Source organism: Saccostrea cucullata, unplaced genomic scaffold (assembly GCF_032062105.1).
Source record: "Saccostrea cucullata isolate Sc308-1 unplaced genomic scaffold, CSIRO_AGI_Scuc_v1 ctg2372, whole genome shotgun sequence".
Classification (NCBI taxonomy): Eukaryota; Metazoa; Mollusca; class Bivalvia; order Ostreida; family Ostreidae; genus Saccostrea; species Saccostrea cuccullata.
The window spans coordinates 233,279-250,760 of record NW_026928602.1 but is presented as its reverse complement, the minus strand read 5'-3'; the positions used below and the strand labels follow the sequence as shown (position 1 = coordinate 250,760).

At 34.1% G+C, this 17,482-nt stretch overlaps 2 protein-coding genes across 2 annotated transcripts; one reads left to right on the top strand and one right to left on the bottom strand.

Moving 5' to 3' along the window:
- Nucleotides 1–1,020: 1,020 nt before the first annotated feature.
- Nucleotides 1,021–3,160, top strand: LOC134278134 (uncharacterized; the record flags this gene model as incomplete). The annotated part of the gene is made up of 5 exons (XM_062760451.1): nt 1,021–1,063; nt 1,616–1,880; nt 2,024–2,163; nt 2,359–2,556; nt 2,886–3,160. Coding segments are annotated over 5 exons (870 nt in total), but the record flags the coding sequence as incomplete, so codon positions are not given.
- A 1,002-nt stretch (nt 3,161–4,162) lies between these two features.
- Nucleotides 4,163–6,555, bottom strand: LOC134278133 (uncharacterized). Its single transcript, XM_062760450.1, has 7 exons — nt 6,538–6,555; nt 5,840–5,925; nt 5,570–5,684; nt 5,278–5,448; nt 5,002–5,177; nt 4,732–4,850; nt 4,163–4,443 (listed from the first exon to the last, which is right to left on the bottom strand). The coding sequence occupies exons 1-7, from the start codon at nt 6,553–6,555 to the stop codon at nt 4,163–4,165; spliced, it is 966 nt and encodes a 321-aa protein (XP_062616434.1).
- Nucleotides 6,556–17,482: the final 10,927 nt, after the last annotated feature.

Genomic DNA, 17,482 nt, shown 5'->3' with positions numbered 1-17,482 from the left:
CATCTGGTTTAAAATACGATCCAAATTCAATATTTTGAAAGTTGTTTCATGATACTCAGGTGACCTATAAGGTCCATGGGCCTCTTGTTTACTCACTAAATATTGGAGGAATAGGGGCTGTAAGTCTCGTTTTTTGTTACTTCTGGTGAAGCGCTTCCGGTGACAAACAAAAAAATGGCGATATCAATACAGTACTGGGCGAACTATACCACAGACAAACCGAAGCTTATGAGAAAATCGGAGAACGCTGTGTATAGTAACCATGTGTTGAAGTTCCTCTACGACAACGAGGAAAACGTTGTCAATGCTGTTGTGCAAGCGTCAATGAAGAACAAGTCCTACAAAGTAACGGTAAGGAGATTGTCCTTTTGTGATTTTTTTTTATTTGTAGTAGCTTCATTCGTATTTGTCGCTTTCTAGAATATTTAAAATATTTTTTGAATGAAACCCCATTCTTTTGATTCAAGTAATTTTAGGTATCAATGACTGTATGTAGCTATAATTCAGGAAATTTTGTGTGTGTGTTTGAGGGGGATGGGGGGGGGGGTGTTAACTGTTAATGTTATAACCACATGTTCTGTTCTATAACCCGTATTTTATTTTGATAGGCATTTCTGAACGATGGCTATGCTGTTTCTTCATCAACGTGTGAGTGTCCTTTAGGACAATATGTCTGCCATCATGTTGCAGCAGCATTGTTGTATGGGTAAGCTTTATGTACACAGCATTATTTAAGATTGACTCACTGAGTTTAGAAGATTAAAAGAGGTTTCATCAATTATGACTTGAAAGAAGATGGTAAACATAGCATGAAATTAAAATGCATCAAGTTTTGAATGGACTGACACTGTGTTTGCTACATAATGATTAATGCATTAACATGAAAAAATGTTAGAAACACAAATCTGACATACTATCAATTGTGAGTTATTCAATTTAAAAGGTACAAGTGCGTCAGCAAAACTGACGTGAAATGCGGATGGCTGAAAAATCCAAAGACGGCAATGAAAACTGACACTAAAACAATGGAAGAATTATTTCCACCATCTCAACCTGATTATCAGTAAGTATGAAATAAAATGTTCAAAACGTTGAAGAAAAAAATAATTTAATCACTTGTGTTTAAAGAAGAACCAATTTTTCTTGAATTTAAAGTGCACTAGACAGACCATTTGATGATAGCGACAGAAGTTTCTTTCAACAAGAATTATCAAAACTAGGCAGATTTATTGGTATTTTAACCGGATGTTGCCAATTTGCGAAATATGTTTTATTAATTTGTATTCTGATTTATTAATTTTTTTTTCAGTTCATCTTTCATTTCATTTTCCTTTAGGAAATTACTTGCATTTGAATTTTTAAAAATTGTCAAATATTTAGTTCATATTAAGTTTTTGTTGTTTATACATGTGATGTGGACAATTATTATGTCTTGACAGTTTTTTTTTTTACAGAATTTATTAAACACAAAAAATGCTGTAATATTGAAACAAACAGAAATAGATTGTACTATTGTGATTTTTTTTTTAATTAAAAAAAAACTTTTTATAAATGTGTAACTGTAGATGCAAATATTTTTTTAAAAAGGATGTTTATGCATGTACATGTATTTTAGCTATGGAATGGATTCTTCAGCCAGAACCACGTGAGCCAGGACCTCCTGCCCCTGTCATAGAAGATCTATTGACGAGTCCAGAATTTATCCATTCTGATACACCAATGGTATGGTTAAGACGAGCTTTGATTTTGTCTGAGGATATCATAGCTAATACAGCATTGGCAACCAAGGGTCAAAGAAACAATCCTATGTGGTCAATCATCAGAAAGAACAGGATAACAGCATCCAATTTTGGAGCAGTGCTTAGTACAAATAGAAGACGGTTAGTTTATGTGGACAAAATTAAAAACTCCAAATAGAGCATGATGCTTGTAGTTAGCATTAGTTATCATTTATTTGTTATATTTAATAATGATGTGATACTTACAACAACCTAAGCTAAAATGCCAGCATTTATCTTTGCAGAATTACAATTTCTCTTAAGAAACGTCTGATGTCCTCATACAATTTGGAATCAATCAAAGCAGTTGCTTGGGGAATAACACATGAAGAAGACGCATTGAAAAAATATGAACATGACTTTGGTGCCTCTGTGCAACAAACTGGTAAAAATTTTTTATTTAAGTATTTCATCCAAATTAATCAGCAGTATTTGTCATTGACCATGGCACCATCTTCAATAATTATTTTTACCAAAAATGTCATCGAGAATTAAAGATTCTTAGATAACTATCTATTTACTTAGTACAAACACTGCAATATTATTTTTTTCTATAAATTTGCATTTTATTTTGATAAAGGAATTTGGCTGCACGAGTCTGGAGTTTTAGGCGCATCTCCAGATGGTCTTGTCCTGCACCCACCAAGATGTGATGTTAATTTCCAGACACCAGAAGCTCAGAATGCTTTACCTGAAGTAGTTGAAGTAAAGTGTCCTTACTCTGCAGCACATTTAACAATATATGAGGCAGTGCACAGTCTTAAAGACTTTTACCTTGGTAAGTACTTGGTATAAATTGGGGTATATTAAACTGTGTGAAACATCTGTTTCTCATTGTCTTTTCAATATGAAGTCAAACTTGGTATCTCAACTATTGTCTTTGATACCGAAGGGAACGTATGTCGAACTGAGTTGCAAGTCCTAATTTCTTATTAAAGCATTTAACGTTTAATTTTGTGATTTATTGGATATCTCTATTGTTTTCTGGCCCCTTTAAGTTCCAGATAACAAGATTGGACTGTATATGATTTTGTCTATTCGTTTTTCCAGTTATTACTAATTCAACTTTGAGTAAATGTTATATTCAAGTTGTGTTGTTGCATTTAGAGTACAGAGAAGACTCTTACTACCTCAAGTCCAACCATCCTTATTATCACCAGATACAAGGCCAACTACATTTATGCAACAAGACCTGCTGTGACTTGATTGTTTGGACTACCAAGGATTGCAAAGTTATCCGGATTATCAAGGACTCTGGATGGACAAAAAACATTGCACAATTGATAGAATTTTATTTTAATACATTCATTCCTGAATTAATCCAAAATTAATGTGTTGAAATAATATCTGTAATAATCAAAAACAATCAGAAGTGATGAACCCTATTGACACTTCAAACTAAAGTGTTCTGAATAAGTTATATTTTTATAAAAATTGAGTAATCCGTCCCAGGATTTAAAATTAATGAATGAAATTGAGAATATGCAATGCATTATTTGATTTGTAATCAATTCTAACATTCATAAAGTTTTAATAGAGTATGATAAATTGAACTCTTTATTAACATGTATTTACCCTACACATGTAAACAATGATTTCTGTTCAACAGTGCTTGTCTTCAAAAATTTTCCTGAGGGTAAATGCTAAGTAACCTGTGTTTAAATTGGGCTATATTATACAATATAATTTTCCCAATGTATAAATAAAATTTTACTCACTGTGTAGATTGTTTTAAATTATTTATTATATGCACAAGTAAATACTGTAAATGTATTACTTCTAGTATGTCTTCAATTTAAGTCTTTTGGCATTATGTAGCCACTACTAAATCAAGTACATAGCTATGTGCTGTGCAGAACTGCAGATAGATATCTATGAATACAGAAATGCACTGAATCAGATCTACAACAAACATGTTGAAAAATTGTCTGCCAAATGTTGTACATGCTAAATATACAGATTTTTAAGACAGTATGTTAGAGATCTCAGTGTAAGATTTGCAAAAATCAATATGCTAGACTATGACTGTGTACATCATTCTACATCCTAATACATTCCATGAACAATACTGAAGTATCAAAACTATCATTACATTATAAATATATAATGTACTATGAAATTTCTTTCAAAAGAGGAGCTTGCAAATTGACTAATGCAGAACACAGTTGAAATATCTTTGTTGATAATGGCCTGTAGGTTGCTGGTATGTGGCGAAGTATTTCAAAGTTTTTAATTCTCTCATTAGCTCTCTCCACGTGAATTCTTGCTCTGGCTATTTTATAACATAGTTCTGCTTCTTTCTTCGTAAACTGCCCTCTTGAACTTAAAAATGCAGGAATATTCAAGCACACACCTTGTGGTAACTGATCGTGGATTGTAAATCCCTAATCGGCTAAAATCAGGTCCCCGGGCTTAAACTTCTCAAGAATTTTGCTGTGACGCACAATTGCAACATCAGATGTTGATCCCGGATATAAAGGAGAACAGTAAGTGATTGCACCATTTGGTGCTACACAAGTCACTGCCTTGACGGTGTGACGGCTCTTATACGAACTGTATGCCCTAGCCTGTGTATCAAGATGTCCTGGTATATCCTGTGTTGTCTCAATGGCATCCATAGATGCCCTTGCAGAAGAGAATTCTGCAAATGCCTTTGGCATGGAGCCTAAATGAAAAATGGGAGGAACATAAATTTCATGCTACATGTATAATCATGATAATTTACAGGGCAACTGACAAACGCATGTATTATTCTCTTCATCTCAGTTGTACATGTATTATAAAATATAGCTCTAATCTTATATTTAAGCCACAACATTCAGATTAAGTCATCGAACCATTTTATTTTTTATGTAAAATAATGTGTACACAAGTAGTTTAAGATGGAGGATATGGAAATGAAAAATTTTACAAATACATCAATCATTTGCATACTATAACACAACATACAAACCTTTACATTTTAGTTGACTAGGAAAACATGTATCAACAACCCCCTTGTACAGCATTTCATGAAGGGCATGAACCAGTGAGTGGAAAATATTAGAAATTGTTGGCCTGCTTACACAAAACCTGTTGAATAATGCAAATCAAAATATATCATGTTATCAAAATATGTCCCCAATTCAAAAAAAATCTTTGAAAAAAAAAATGTCATGAATAGCACGATCAGAAAATTATGAATTTAATTTATTCAGAGAAAAGATTAACTACCAGTATATACCTGTGAGCTAAGTCAATGTCTCTAAGGTTTAGTTTAAGCTTCATGAAAACAATCAAAAGTTGATCTTCAAGTTTAAGGGATGGTGTCCAACCAAGAAAGTAATTTAAACTGAATCGACCAAGTAGTTTTACAAGCACTTCAAAGACATCATATTGTATTGAAGTATAAAGCAGCATCTGTAAAGAAAAGAATTGTCATAAATTTCTAAATAAAAGCACTCAACAATTTTTTTTTTTAAATACCCGGTACCTTGTTTTACCTCATCAACAATGTTACCTTTTCTTCGTTGTCCTTAATTTCAGCTACAGTCATGGGTTTTCTTTTATCCATGTTGACTTTTATTGCATGTAACTCTTCTTCCAACTTTTTTATCTCTGATGAGATCCGCTGTATTTCTTTGGAACAGTTTCGAGAGCAAGAGACTGTATAACTGTGTTCTACTTCAACCTTAAAATATATACATGTACATTTATAATCTGATTTTTTTTTACAGTCAAGTATTTCAACTATATACATGTGTATTTCAGTTTTTAAAAACACATCTAAAAAGTTATTGATATAATATTACATGTTCTACATCATCAAAATCTACTGCATCTTCTGTCTGCTCTCTCTCACAGGATAAGGACTGACTGAAGTTATCGACTTCATAGGGCGATGACAAACATGTTTTCCTCCTTTTCCTGTAAATAATAAATATTCAATAAATGCATTATATTTAACATGTTTTTGTTCAAAAAGGTTCATGCTGTAGTTTAAACTATATGAAATTAAAAAAATATTTATAATTTGTGACTGGGATAAAATTTATTACATCTACATATAAATTCTCTCTCACCTTTCTGACTTTTCTGGATCCTGATAGTCCATATACTTTTTATCATTCCAAGGAAAGAAGACAGGGTCTCCTTCCTTTCTTCCCTCCTTAAAATGGCAAGAACATACTCTGTCGTTTTGATTCTCTGGCTGTCGATCAGCTCTTCTAAATAAATCAAAGGATTGTTTGTGTAAATGTATAGTTTAAGAGTAGAAATATATATGTATAAAAATCAAAACATGCATGTTGTTAATATGCTTGTTGTATACTCTGCATTGAACAGAAGTGGATTAATTATATATGTTACATGCACATGTTAATGCCCACAGGACCCTGATTTTTTTTAATAAATCTTATCTTATTTCAATTTATGTTATTCTATATATCGGTGCTTATTGACATAATTTACATGTACACATCAGTGTCTCTGTGATTTGCTTCAGTATTAAAACTGTTAATCGTAATCACGTCAGTCAGAGGAATCTCGGATTAATGTACAACCTATATGATAGTTCTCTGCAAACATTTGTACAATGCAGATACAGGTATATACTTTAATGTGAAAGGATAAAAATCATAAACTTATCATTAAGTGTCACTATTCAACTCTAGGAATAGAGCTTGGTAATCGCGGCGCATGCAAACTGTAAGTCATGCGCTGCAGACGGATATTTCGTTTAATACAGGCTTATTGGATTTTAGAAATGCATAAAACTGACCTGCACAATCTCCCCCATAATGTCTTTTTCTTTGCGTCTGTGGGAAACCGATAAAAACTACAATTATTCGCACCACTTCGGTGACTACATCCGAACGCAAAGCATATCACCATTTTGTTTGTCACCGGAAGTATTCAAATCTCGCGCGCTCTCGTTTACGAGCTTACAGTCCCTATTGTTTTTATGTTTTACCTCACTAAATATTGGAGGAATTGTTTTTATGTTTTACAACTGCCTCCAATCCTTTCTTTGCCTTTGGATAAGACGCTGCATATTGCAGCTCACCAGCCTGTCATTGCCTGCTGTCTACTGCTATTTTCATTGAAATGCACTCAATCTTAAACTAACAAGAGGCCAATGGGCCTAAATAGGTCACCTGAGCATCATGCCACAACTTTCCAGTGATCGAATTTGATTCATGTTTTAAGCATTCACAATTTTGAAAGAGGCACCATTGTTCATCATAACTATACACATAGCTGTTACTAAGTTTTGTTACTTAATAATCATAAGCAGGGATGAGGAACAAGAAATGCATTTCATTGGGTCCGTTTAGGATTCCTTCCTAAGAATCACGTTTATATCGAATTAAAAAAACCTCAATTACAATGGCACTTAAACAAGAAAATGACTGAAATTCACTATATATGTATATACTTCTTCCTCGGTCCTATCTGGATAATGATTAATGAACAAACTTTATAAAAACGAACTATATCAAAAGAATCACTTATAATCAAACCAACAATCAAATATAAAGATATAACACTTTAGCTGCAGACTGAGTTGTTTAACCAACAATTCTGTTGTTTCCCGACACAGTTTGCAAACAAGTGAATTTTATATAAACTCGAAAAAAAGTATTTACAACAACTAGTCAACAATAATTGATCTTATTAATATCTGTAAGTTTGGGAATACTTAAAGCGAGCAACAGCTGCATAAAAATAGTAGCTTTTGGCCATGAATTCTTCAACCACCCTAAGCTTTGGCGACCCGTTTTCAACTGTTATTAGCTTTGACTTCGTCTCTTGTAGAAATAGAGAAAAGAACTCTTTTCTCGGACCACCCAGGTCTACGACCTGTTCCCCATAGAAGACGACCTCTATGGGTAATCGAATGTTTGGCAGCGTAGCAATTTCATCAACGGTGTCTTTTAAGATGTTCACACGACTAACAAAAATGCCAGCCGTGCCCCCCTCAACTACATCCTCTTCGGATACGACATCCAAAGGTCTTCCTTGAAGGAATATATCTTGATATGTTTGAAGAATTTTTGTCGGTTCTGCGCTGGTTTTTCTGAAAATAATTTAATAAATCTAAAATAATAGTATGAAAAAGGTAAAAAAAAAATGTGTTACGAAATGCAATTATTCTCTCGCTCAATGTGTAAGGGTGAGGGTGAATGACTTGCATTGTTTTTAGTTGTTCTTCCTATTGCCAGCCCTAACTGACCAGGGCTGAAGATGTTGTCCACATCCACTTCTATTCTGTCAAGGGTGAGGCCTTGGGTCTTGTGAATTGTTATGCTGAAAGCAAGGCATAAATGAATCTGGATATGTGTTGCAATTACTTGAAATGTCAACAAAAGGGGCGGCTTGTGTTTTTGATTTCATTCTGATTGATAACAGATGCAGAGTAAAAATGAAATATCAAATTTTGTTCTGATTTATTAGCGACCTGCACAACTATCTGCACAGAAAACCCGTCAAATGTTGACATTTTTAATTAATACAAAACTGTTACTAGTATCTCAGACAAATGCTTACTCAGTTTTTGCTTAAAAGTTGTCATCAAATGACACAATATTTGCTTTTAATGATTTTGTTGTCATTAATAGATACTTTCACTGATAAACTAATTTAATGTTTTTCCGCTGGGATACTATATAATATGTGGTCCAAAACTTGATGGATAAAAGAACCCCGAAATATACCTCCCTCAAAAAAAAAGATCAAATTTTTACAGATCATTTACGTTTTACTACCACAATGTCAAAGAAAAATCTTGAAAAACTCGAATGCAGAAGCAGTGAGAGGTAAGATGATTTAAAATTTTTTTAAAAAATTCATGAAAAAAGAGAATTCTTTTTTTCCCCTTGAAATCAAGATAGGAGTATGAATTTGAATTTCAGCTTACAAAGGCATAGAAGACGAGTGTATGAATGAGGAAGTTGACGAGTACAATCCTGGAAGCGTGGAAATTAGTCCAGAATGGATGGGGTTTACGTATCCCACGATATCATCAGACTTTTCAGAGGAAAACAGAGAAGAAAAGACCCCCATTTGCTTGGAAGAAAAATCATCAACAGAGAAAGGTTAAAAAAGGTTAGAGAAGTTAGAAGATGTTGATGAAATAATTAATGAAAGTTTGTCATCCCCAGAGAATTCTCACCATTTAAAGTTGAACCGAGTATGCCTACCAGAAGGCTCAACGCTAGATTACTATATCGTCTGATTCTGAGAGGGATAACAATTCCATGCAAGTATTGAATCTATTATAGAAAACAATGGCCATTTTGTTGAAGAGGTTTTTTTTTTCATTACTTCAACTTCAACGGAAAATACGCAAAATCTGCTGTGTTTGGTACACAATAGAAAATACCTGTTATGGAATCAGAGTAAATCATCAATACCCGACAGATCTGTCAGTATTCAAATCTTAACGGGGAGTATGCCAAATCTGCTGTGATTGGTAGAAAGGAATTGAAAGAAAGCATCAATATCCAATAGAACTGTCACTACTCAAACCTTAATGGACAGTACGCACAGTCTGGTGTGAGTGGTAGTAAATACCTGGTAAGAAATCGGATGAAAGCATCAATATCCTATAGAACTGTCACTATTAAAACATTAACGGAAAGTACACACAGTCTGCTGTGATTGGTAGGGAATACCTAGTTTGTCATTAATACCCTAAAGAACTGTCAGTACTCAACCCTGAACGTAAAGTACGCAGTGTCTACTGTAACTGCCGTAGTAAATACCTGATATGGAGATTACCACGGCAACACCCTTCTAAGTATCAAAATCCGAAATACAGAATGATATATCCTAGTGTAGTCAAATGTGTGTCATGTTATACTGGAATTGGTCTTAAACTCTAGGAGGAGTAGCATTTAGAAATTGTTTACAGAAATAAGGTATCTATCATTTACAAAATATTCTTTTAGTGACAAGAAACTGTTATTCTTTTATTTGTTATAATTTAACTTTGATGTGTTATGTTTTTGTTTGGTAATTTTAGGTTGCCAAAATTACAAAAATTTTCAATTCTTAATCTATGGCACAATTGTTTCAATTTACAGCTAGTCAGCGTGGCTTCTCCCAATCACGTGATCATTGTTTTTTATTTACCAGAAAGTCACGCTAAAGTGCAAAGGAAAATTTTGTCGAAGTTTGTTCCAAGTAACTAATGTAAAGTTACTGTTTCTGACCCTTGCTGTGTTTAGTTTTCTGTGTGAATTACCATACATTTCATAACAGGATAGCAGATTCAATACGTTTTCATTTAATGAATTTGTTTTGTTAATGTAAGAGTGCCAGATCCGGTTTGGGGAGAACTGTGTCACAACATGCACGGCAGAAGCAGAATTTACCAGGATCTGTTTTCTTGAACATTCTTTTGTGACTCGTTTACGGCGGTATGTTGACTCACATCAAGATTTAGTGAATTTAAAGCTACATCAGGGACTTTATAGTGTTTCAGTTCGGACATGTGGTGGTCTACTGATCTCGATCATCGCTCGTTTCAGAGACTTAATTTTTGATGTGTTACCGCACATATGTTTCATGCAGATGGGAGAGAATGACATTCTTCTGCATAGTGATTGTGTCTGACATTTTATCATTAGCGTCTTATCTGCATTCTAGAATTGGCATACGAACAGTTATTGTGGGACAGCTTCTGCGCCGCCAGTCTTGGGCTTCGTCATCGGACTTCAACGATCACATCATCGCCATCAACTTCATTCTCACAGAAGTGTTTAACCATGGACAGTGTACATTTCTAGCCTCATAGAGGCTTCTGGAGAGATTTGACATTCCTATGCCATGACGGGGAACATCTCCGATACCCCTCCCAATCATTATTTTCTTTTTGTTGAGAGTTATATCAGTGCCTGCTTTCTCCTATTTTTTTATTTTAGGGGTCAAATTGCATTATATGATCACTAAGATTTTTGTGTTTTTTCGAAGTTGTTTTCCAGTCTTGTCTGACTCCCTTTATATGTGTATTTATGTTTTGTGTAATTTTTTGAAATAAATGACCTTTTTCACTTTCAATACTGTTATTTTCCTTTAATCCATCAAAAAACTAGCTCAGTTGACCTGGCTGCGGTCTTCAATTTATAACTAAGGAAAATAAAGACGTATACTTTATTATCGCACACACTCCTGACTAGTACTGAGTAGAGCTAAAATTCAACCTTCTTTAAATAACGCAAGTGTATAAGATGAACACGTAAGTTTCTTGATATAGTCAGACTGATAATGACTTTAATCTGGATTCTTTTATTTTTCATGGAAATATACCGAACCACTGCTTGTGTTCATTGGGATATTTGGGAAAGTGTCAGTGATGGATTTATTTCATTCACATAACTGGATTATTACGTGTGATTTGTGTATCATATATTTTTCATAGTTATGGATGTATACAGATTCGCAAACGTGTATGACTATGATGACAATGGAAATTTAGTGTATGTTGGAAGGATTACAATTCACGATAAAAAGGAGTGTCCAAACTGTTGTTGTATGTTTAAAGTGAGTGAGAACCGTTTTTCACTTGTCACGGGAAAAGGAGAAATCAGTAAGTTCTTAAAGTGTCCCTTTTGTAAGTGCAGGATAAGCATATACATAACATCGTATCAGTGAAATGTAAAAAAAAAAAATGGATGAAACGTCGTATTAATTAATGGATATGGAAATGACAAATTGTGATAGAACTCCGAAACAAAGGACACCAGGACTATTTTCAAATTCAGGAATTTCAATTGTCAGGCGAAGATTGGAGGATTCATTTGTGGACGAACATCCACCTGAAATTGTTCAAAAAGAGAGACTTCAGGGAGACAATTCTTCACATTCAAAATGGAATATGTTAACATTTTTTTGGATTTTAATGTTTTTCTGTGTATGTGATTCTGTTCTTGGATTATATCGTTATATTCCGGGATACATGCTTCTTTGCTTGACAAAGGAATTTCTTATTTCTGTGGGAATTGTTGAGCTGTTTTGTGATCATAAGTTTGATTGCAAAAGTTTCTAAGGGAACAATCAAATCAGAAAATGGATGGAATACTTATCAAACAACACCAGGAATTTATGGCAATGACAAAGAGCGCAATATTGGAACACCATTTCAGGAATTTACACATCAAGTCTGTTGTGTTTCAAAGGTTCATTTCAATTCAGGTTTTATTCAAAACTCAAGGGTCTGGAGCAGACATCATACATGGTTCTCTTGTGAGACATTCTGTGAAAACTCAGAAAATGAAAATACAAAATAATTCATGTAGGTTCACAACTTCAGGTAATATAAATCAAAGAATTTCAAGAAACTTATGTAGATTCGTTGGTAAACATTACACAAATTAATCCTGACATTCAACTTATATTTAAGATTCTACTGTAAATTCTTATACACCATCAGTAGTTAAGCAACACGTTATCAATTTGTCTTACTCAAATATCACATATAATTTTGCTAAATTTAACGTTAACCTGACTTTCTAAAAGCTTGATGGATTTTAAATCTAAAAATAGCATCAACTGCGAGTTGCAAGTACAGCATAAACAAAAATACTTACGATATGCTCAATGAAATGATTGCATAGTAAACTGCAAATCTGCAACCCCCTTTCACCCAAGATCAGATGGAATGGTGGAGAGGATATGTTGTCAAATTATATATCCTAACATCAGTCAGACTAGGACAAATTTATTGACGGAATTTCAATGGCCTACAACAGTACTGTTCATGAAACAACAGGAGTGAGTCCATATCGAATGATATTTGGAACAGAAATGGTGATGCCAGTTGATTTATTCTCAGATCCAAGTAATAGTGCAATCAGTGATTTATACAACCATCATGAATATGTTCGAAAGTTAAAACAAAAACTAGAAAATTGTCATGAAATTGCCAAAGAAGAAACAAAGAAAATAGCCAAAATCAGAAAAGAAACTACAATAAAAATGTGGAAAAAAATAAAATATAGTATTGGTGATACCGTAAGCCGTTTTCAACCAGAACAGATATTAGGAACTAAACTTAAGCTTGCAAGAAATTGGAGTGGGCCTTGGATAGTGATTAAAAAACTTAGTGATGTGTTCAACATTCTACTGGATCAAAACTTAATGTGATTCATGCGGACAATCTTAAACCAATTAAAGTAAACAAAACGATCTATCATAAACTTCAGCGAATAATTCAGCAGTGTTCAGACAGGGATTCTGAAGTCATTGTACCTAATTAATGTCCTAATGATGAAGTCTCAGAGGAGAACATTGAAGATCATCCAAGCAACCTTGAAAATTCTGAAAGCGGAAACACCTTGCCAGATTCAGATGAAAATCAAAATGTACCGTTAAGCCCTATTTACACGATCTGATTTGTCAGATGTGACTTGCCACATCTTACAAATCAGATCGTGTAAATAGGAAAGTCATAAAACAGATATGAAGTCAGATGGAAAAGAAACATGCTCTATTCCGTCTGGCAAGTCAGATGGTTTTAACCAATCATTGACAAGGTCAGAGAGGTTGATCTATATAAAGAAAAACTAACATGTGGATTTTTCCCGCACTTTTTCTCCAGATAATTCAATATCAATTAATCTTATTAATTGCAATTAAAATGTGGGGAAAATCTTGGGAGAACATTTTCGTTTGCTTGCTCTCCATTCAAAATGGCTGGAAAGAAAAGGGAAGAGCTAAAATTAACAACAGAGCAGACCAAAAGACTCATTGACTTATACCAAGATGAAATAGATTTATGGAATTTTTCTTCTGCTAATTACCATAATAAGGATTGTAGAAGAAAAGCTTTAGAAAATATTCTGACAAAGTTGAAGGAGGATTTCCCAGGTATAAATGGAACCAGTAAGTATCATTTTCTTTTAGTGTTTGTCTTCAAATCATTAAAAACATACAACATACAAAAGTGCAAGATAATTTTTTTACTATAGTATGCAAATAAATTGATTGTACTCTTAAAATTTACAGTTGATTTGTTGCAAACCAAGCTGTCTAATTTGAGAGGGTACTACTCACGGTTGCTTAACAAAACAAAGAAATCCAGGAGAAGTGGGACTAGCACAGAGGAAGTTTATAGAAGTCAGTGGACCCACTTTGCCGCTCCAGACTCAATTTTAAGGGCTCAAGTAACACCAAGAGCTAGCTAGTCAAACTTGGTAAGTACACTTAAGCCATGTCCCATTGCCATGGTACTCGGCCATCACTGTTAAAATAATCACACAGTTCATCTCTGATATATCGTGCATCAGAAGATGCACGGTTTCCTCAGAGCTGCCTACCCTTTTCATTGCAACGGTGTAATTTTAGTACATTTTTTGGTGGAATTTCAGAGGTGAAAGCGTAATCAATCATGTTTTTCCTACTTGGTGTTTACTATAATGGTTTATTTTCTTTCAAAACAACAGAAATTGTACATTACTAAACAAACTGGCAGAAACTTTTCTTTTTCTAGTCATTTAATGGCAAAAAGTGTTGTAAAATACCAGTATCCTATATCAAACTCAGTTCAACCGTACCGGGTATTTGGTCAAACGTATCAAATCACTTAGGTTAATTGAAGGCTTGCGTTTGCATGTTTACACAAATCGTATTTTATTACATTCTATTTTATCTTTTTAACACTCACTCTTCTCTATCTTATTCAAAGCAATGTTAATTAAAAGTAAATTAATTGAGCATAGAAATAGCTGTACTTATTGCACATATCATTTAATAGTAAACGTACGTAGTGCCTTCTCGTTTGCTATACCGGTTTACATGTACACATGTAACAACTAGGTATATTATGTACGTTATCGAACCGGTCCCTTATTAATTACTTATATTATAATTTCTCATTTCATTTCAGCAGGTCGTACTTTAACTCTAAAGTTAGACGTTCATGATGGATTTTAAACCAAAATATCGAAAGCGTAAAATTAATATAAGTGGCATAATAGCGTAATTTTGTGGTAAAAAGCGGAAGAATTACGCCAAAAGCGGAAGGGTAGGCCGGTCTGTTTACTCCCTGCTGAATTATTGGATGTAAAGGCTCTGTATTTTCTTGTCTCCATTGTCCTGGTTGTACAGTCCTTGTGTACAGTCCTTGTTTCTGTATATTCTTCATCAAATGTTCCAGATGGGGGTATTTAGCTTTGGACAGAACTTTGGTGCGTAGATAATTATGGAGAGCACAACAAGCTAAAACAATTTTATGAGCCTTTTCTGGTTCCATATCAATTGTGCCTTTAAAACTCGGAATCTACTGGATAAAATACCAAACACATTTTCAACAACTCTCCTTGCCCTTGATAGCCTGTAGTTAAATATTCTTTTTGATAAATCCAGTTGTCTTGAAGGATAGGGCTTCATGAGGTAGGTTTTGAGAGGAAAAGCTTCATCACCAACGGTAACATAGGGAAGAGGGCTTTCTCTTCCAGGCAAAAGTTTCCCAGGTGGTAAATTTAATGACTTCTCTTCTAGAGCTTTAAAAATAGATGAATTAGCAAATACACCCCTATCACTGATTCTACCATTACATCCAACGTCAACGTATCTAAATCTATAATCTGCATCCACTAATGCAAAAAGAACAATGCTGAAAAATTGTTTGTACTTGTAATACATTGATCCACTTCTTATAGAGCATTTTATTGCTACATGTTTTCCATCCATTGCAGCAATACAATTAGGGAAATTCCATTTCTCCTCAAACTGCTTAGAAACTTTATCCCATGCTTCAATTGTATCTGGCACCTGAAAGAAACAAAGTATTATTTTTTTAGGATTCAAGCAGTCAAATTGATGATGAAGATTTTGATGGACGAGAAGACACACTTTCTGAAACTTCAAACCTAGATGAAGGATTTTCACCACAAAACAGAAGCAATAAGAGAAAAAGAATTACTTGAGCAGAGGCTATCATGACAGAGGCTGTATCTGTTCTAACGAACTTCAAAAACCGACCACAGCCAAAAGAGTCTGCCCAGGAGATGGATGAGGATGTTGTATTTGGTCAATATGTAACAGTGGAACTGAGAAAAATACAGGATCAAAGGACGCTGGATCCACGCTCCTGAGATTCTATTTACTGCTGTTGACTGTTGGACAGATGTACCTATTGAGGATTTGCATGAAGCACTAGTCAATGATCCAGAGGTGAGGGAGGTGTCGGTGACAGCGTCAATAGCTGATGTATCAACGGCAGAGACAGGTGTTGATTAACTTATGAACTACCATTCTTCCTGGTATATGTTACGAAAAAGTGTCGCATGGATGCTGAAAATCCGCAATGAATTACTATGTCGTATTCGACAAAAGAAACCTAGGGTCAACTCTTCAGAATCTCGAGCCACTGAGACACGTTTATCAACACAAGATTTAGAGAAAGCTGAAATTGCTATTTTGAAATTCGTCCAACGAATGTCATTTGCACCAGAAATTGACGAGCTGAAAAAAGGACGTCATGTGAAGCTATGCAGCAACATCAGAAAACTCGACCCTATTTTAGATGATGGACTCATTCGTGTTGGAGGACGGTTGCACAGAGCCATATGCCCTTAGAGACCAAGCATTCTACTGCATTGGTCACTTAGATAGATTTATTGGAGGTTTTACAAAGACTGTGGACAGGTCATGGGGAGCTAGCGGTAATTGAGTAAGGAGGAGAAAGTTAGGCGATTATAATCAGTGTACTGACTATCATTAAGTAAGTTCATAGAGAAGTTAACTCCCTCTGAAAATGCACATCCTTTATTTAGTTCCAGTGACAGCAACATGTAAGATGATGAGACATGATGTGATGTGATTTACTGTAAATACATAGAAAACATGTATACGTATTTGATATTATAACATATAAACCACATACTCAGCGATTGACAAATTAACATCACTCTGATTATAAATAAATGCTCTATGTTCTTCGTAAACACCACTTCTACAATAAATATTGCTCATGTACCCTAGTAAATTAGCACATATGAAATTCATATTGATGTCAAATCACATAACTTCAAATGAATTACTAGAAAATGATTGAAACAAATAGACGATAATTACTGAGTGCACATGCACCAAATAATTTCATGCTAAAATCACAGCAAATCTTTAATTTTAAATATCACATTATAAATATCAACCTATTATGGCATAAACTTCCTACATATCGTAATCGAATCAAAAAGTTTTTCATGGGAACCTCTAACATGTCCGTAAAAATTACACCTGAACAGGTAAACAGTGAACACCTTGTAAACATACAATTTATAACAATTATGCACGTCAAAATTTCTTCTGCAATAATATACAAATAGATTTCATGTTTAACTTACCAACTTAGAAGTTTTCTCTCATGGAAAAGTTGAAACAAACATGATAAATCAGCACAGTGACTAGTAAACACTGGTAAACAATTTCTACAGTTGCAAAAATCTTGTGCTCCCGCGAAAATTATAATATTGAAACCAAAATCCGGAAAAATCTAACACTCAAACTAAATCCGGAAAAAATGTTTCGTACAATGTTAAATTTGCTGTAACAATCTGGGAGGAGGATGTTAATGATTAATTACGTCTAGACAAGGTTAAATGGATCGAGGGGGAGTCAAATGGAGTAAGAGGAGTCAATAGAGTATATAAACGGGATAATTAAAGTATTAGGGGATTTTTGATATAAGAAGTTGATATAGAAAGTTGTTATAGAAG

What these genes read in the sequence shown, in the direction of transcription:
- LOC134278133 (XM_062760450.1), bottom strand. An exon ending in GATCCAGAAAAGTCAGAAAG is followed by an intron (nt 5,685 to 5,839) that starts GTGAGAGAGAAT and finishes TATTATTTACAG; the next exon opens with GAAAAGGAGGAAAACATGTT. An exon ending in TAGTCAACTAAAATGTAAAG is followed by an intron (nt 4,444 to 4,731) that starts GTTTGTATGTTG and finishes TTTTTCATTTAG; the next exon opens with GCTCCATGCCAAAGGCATTT.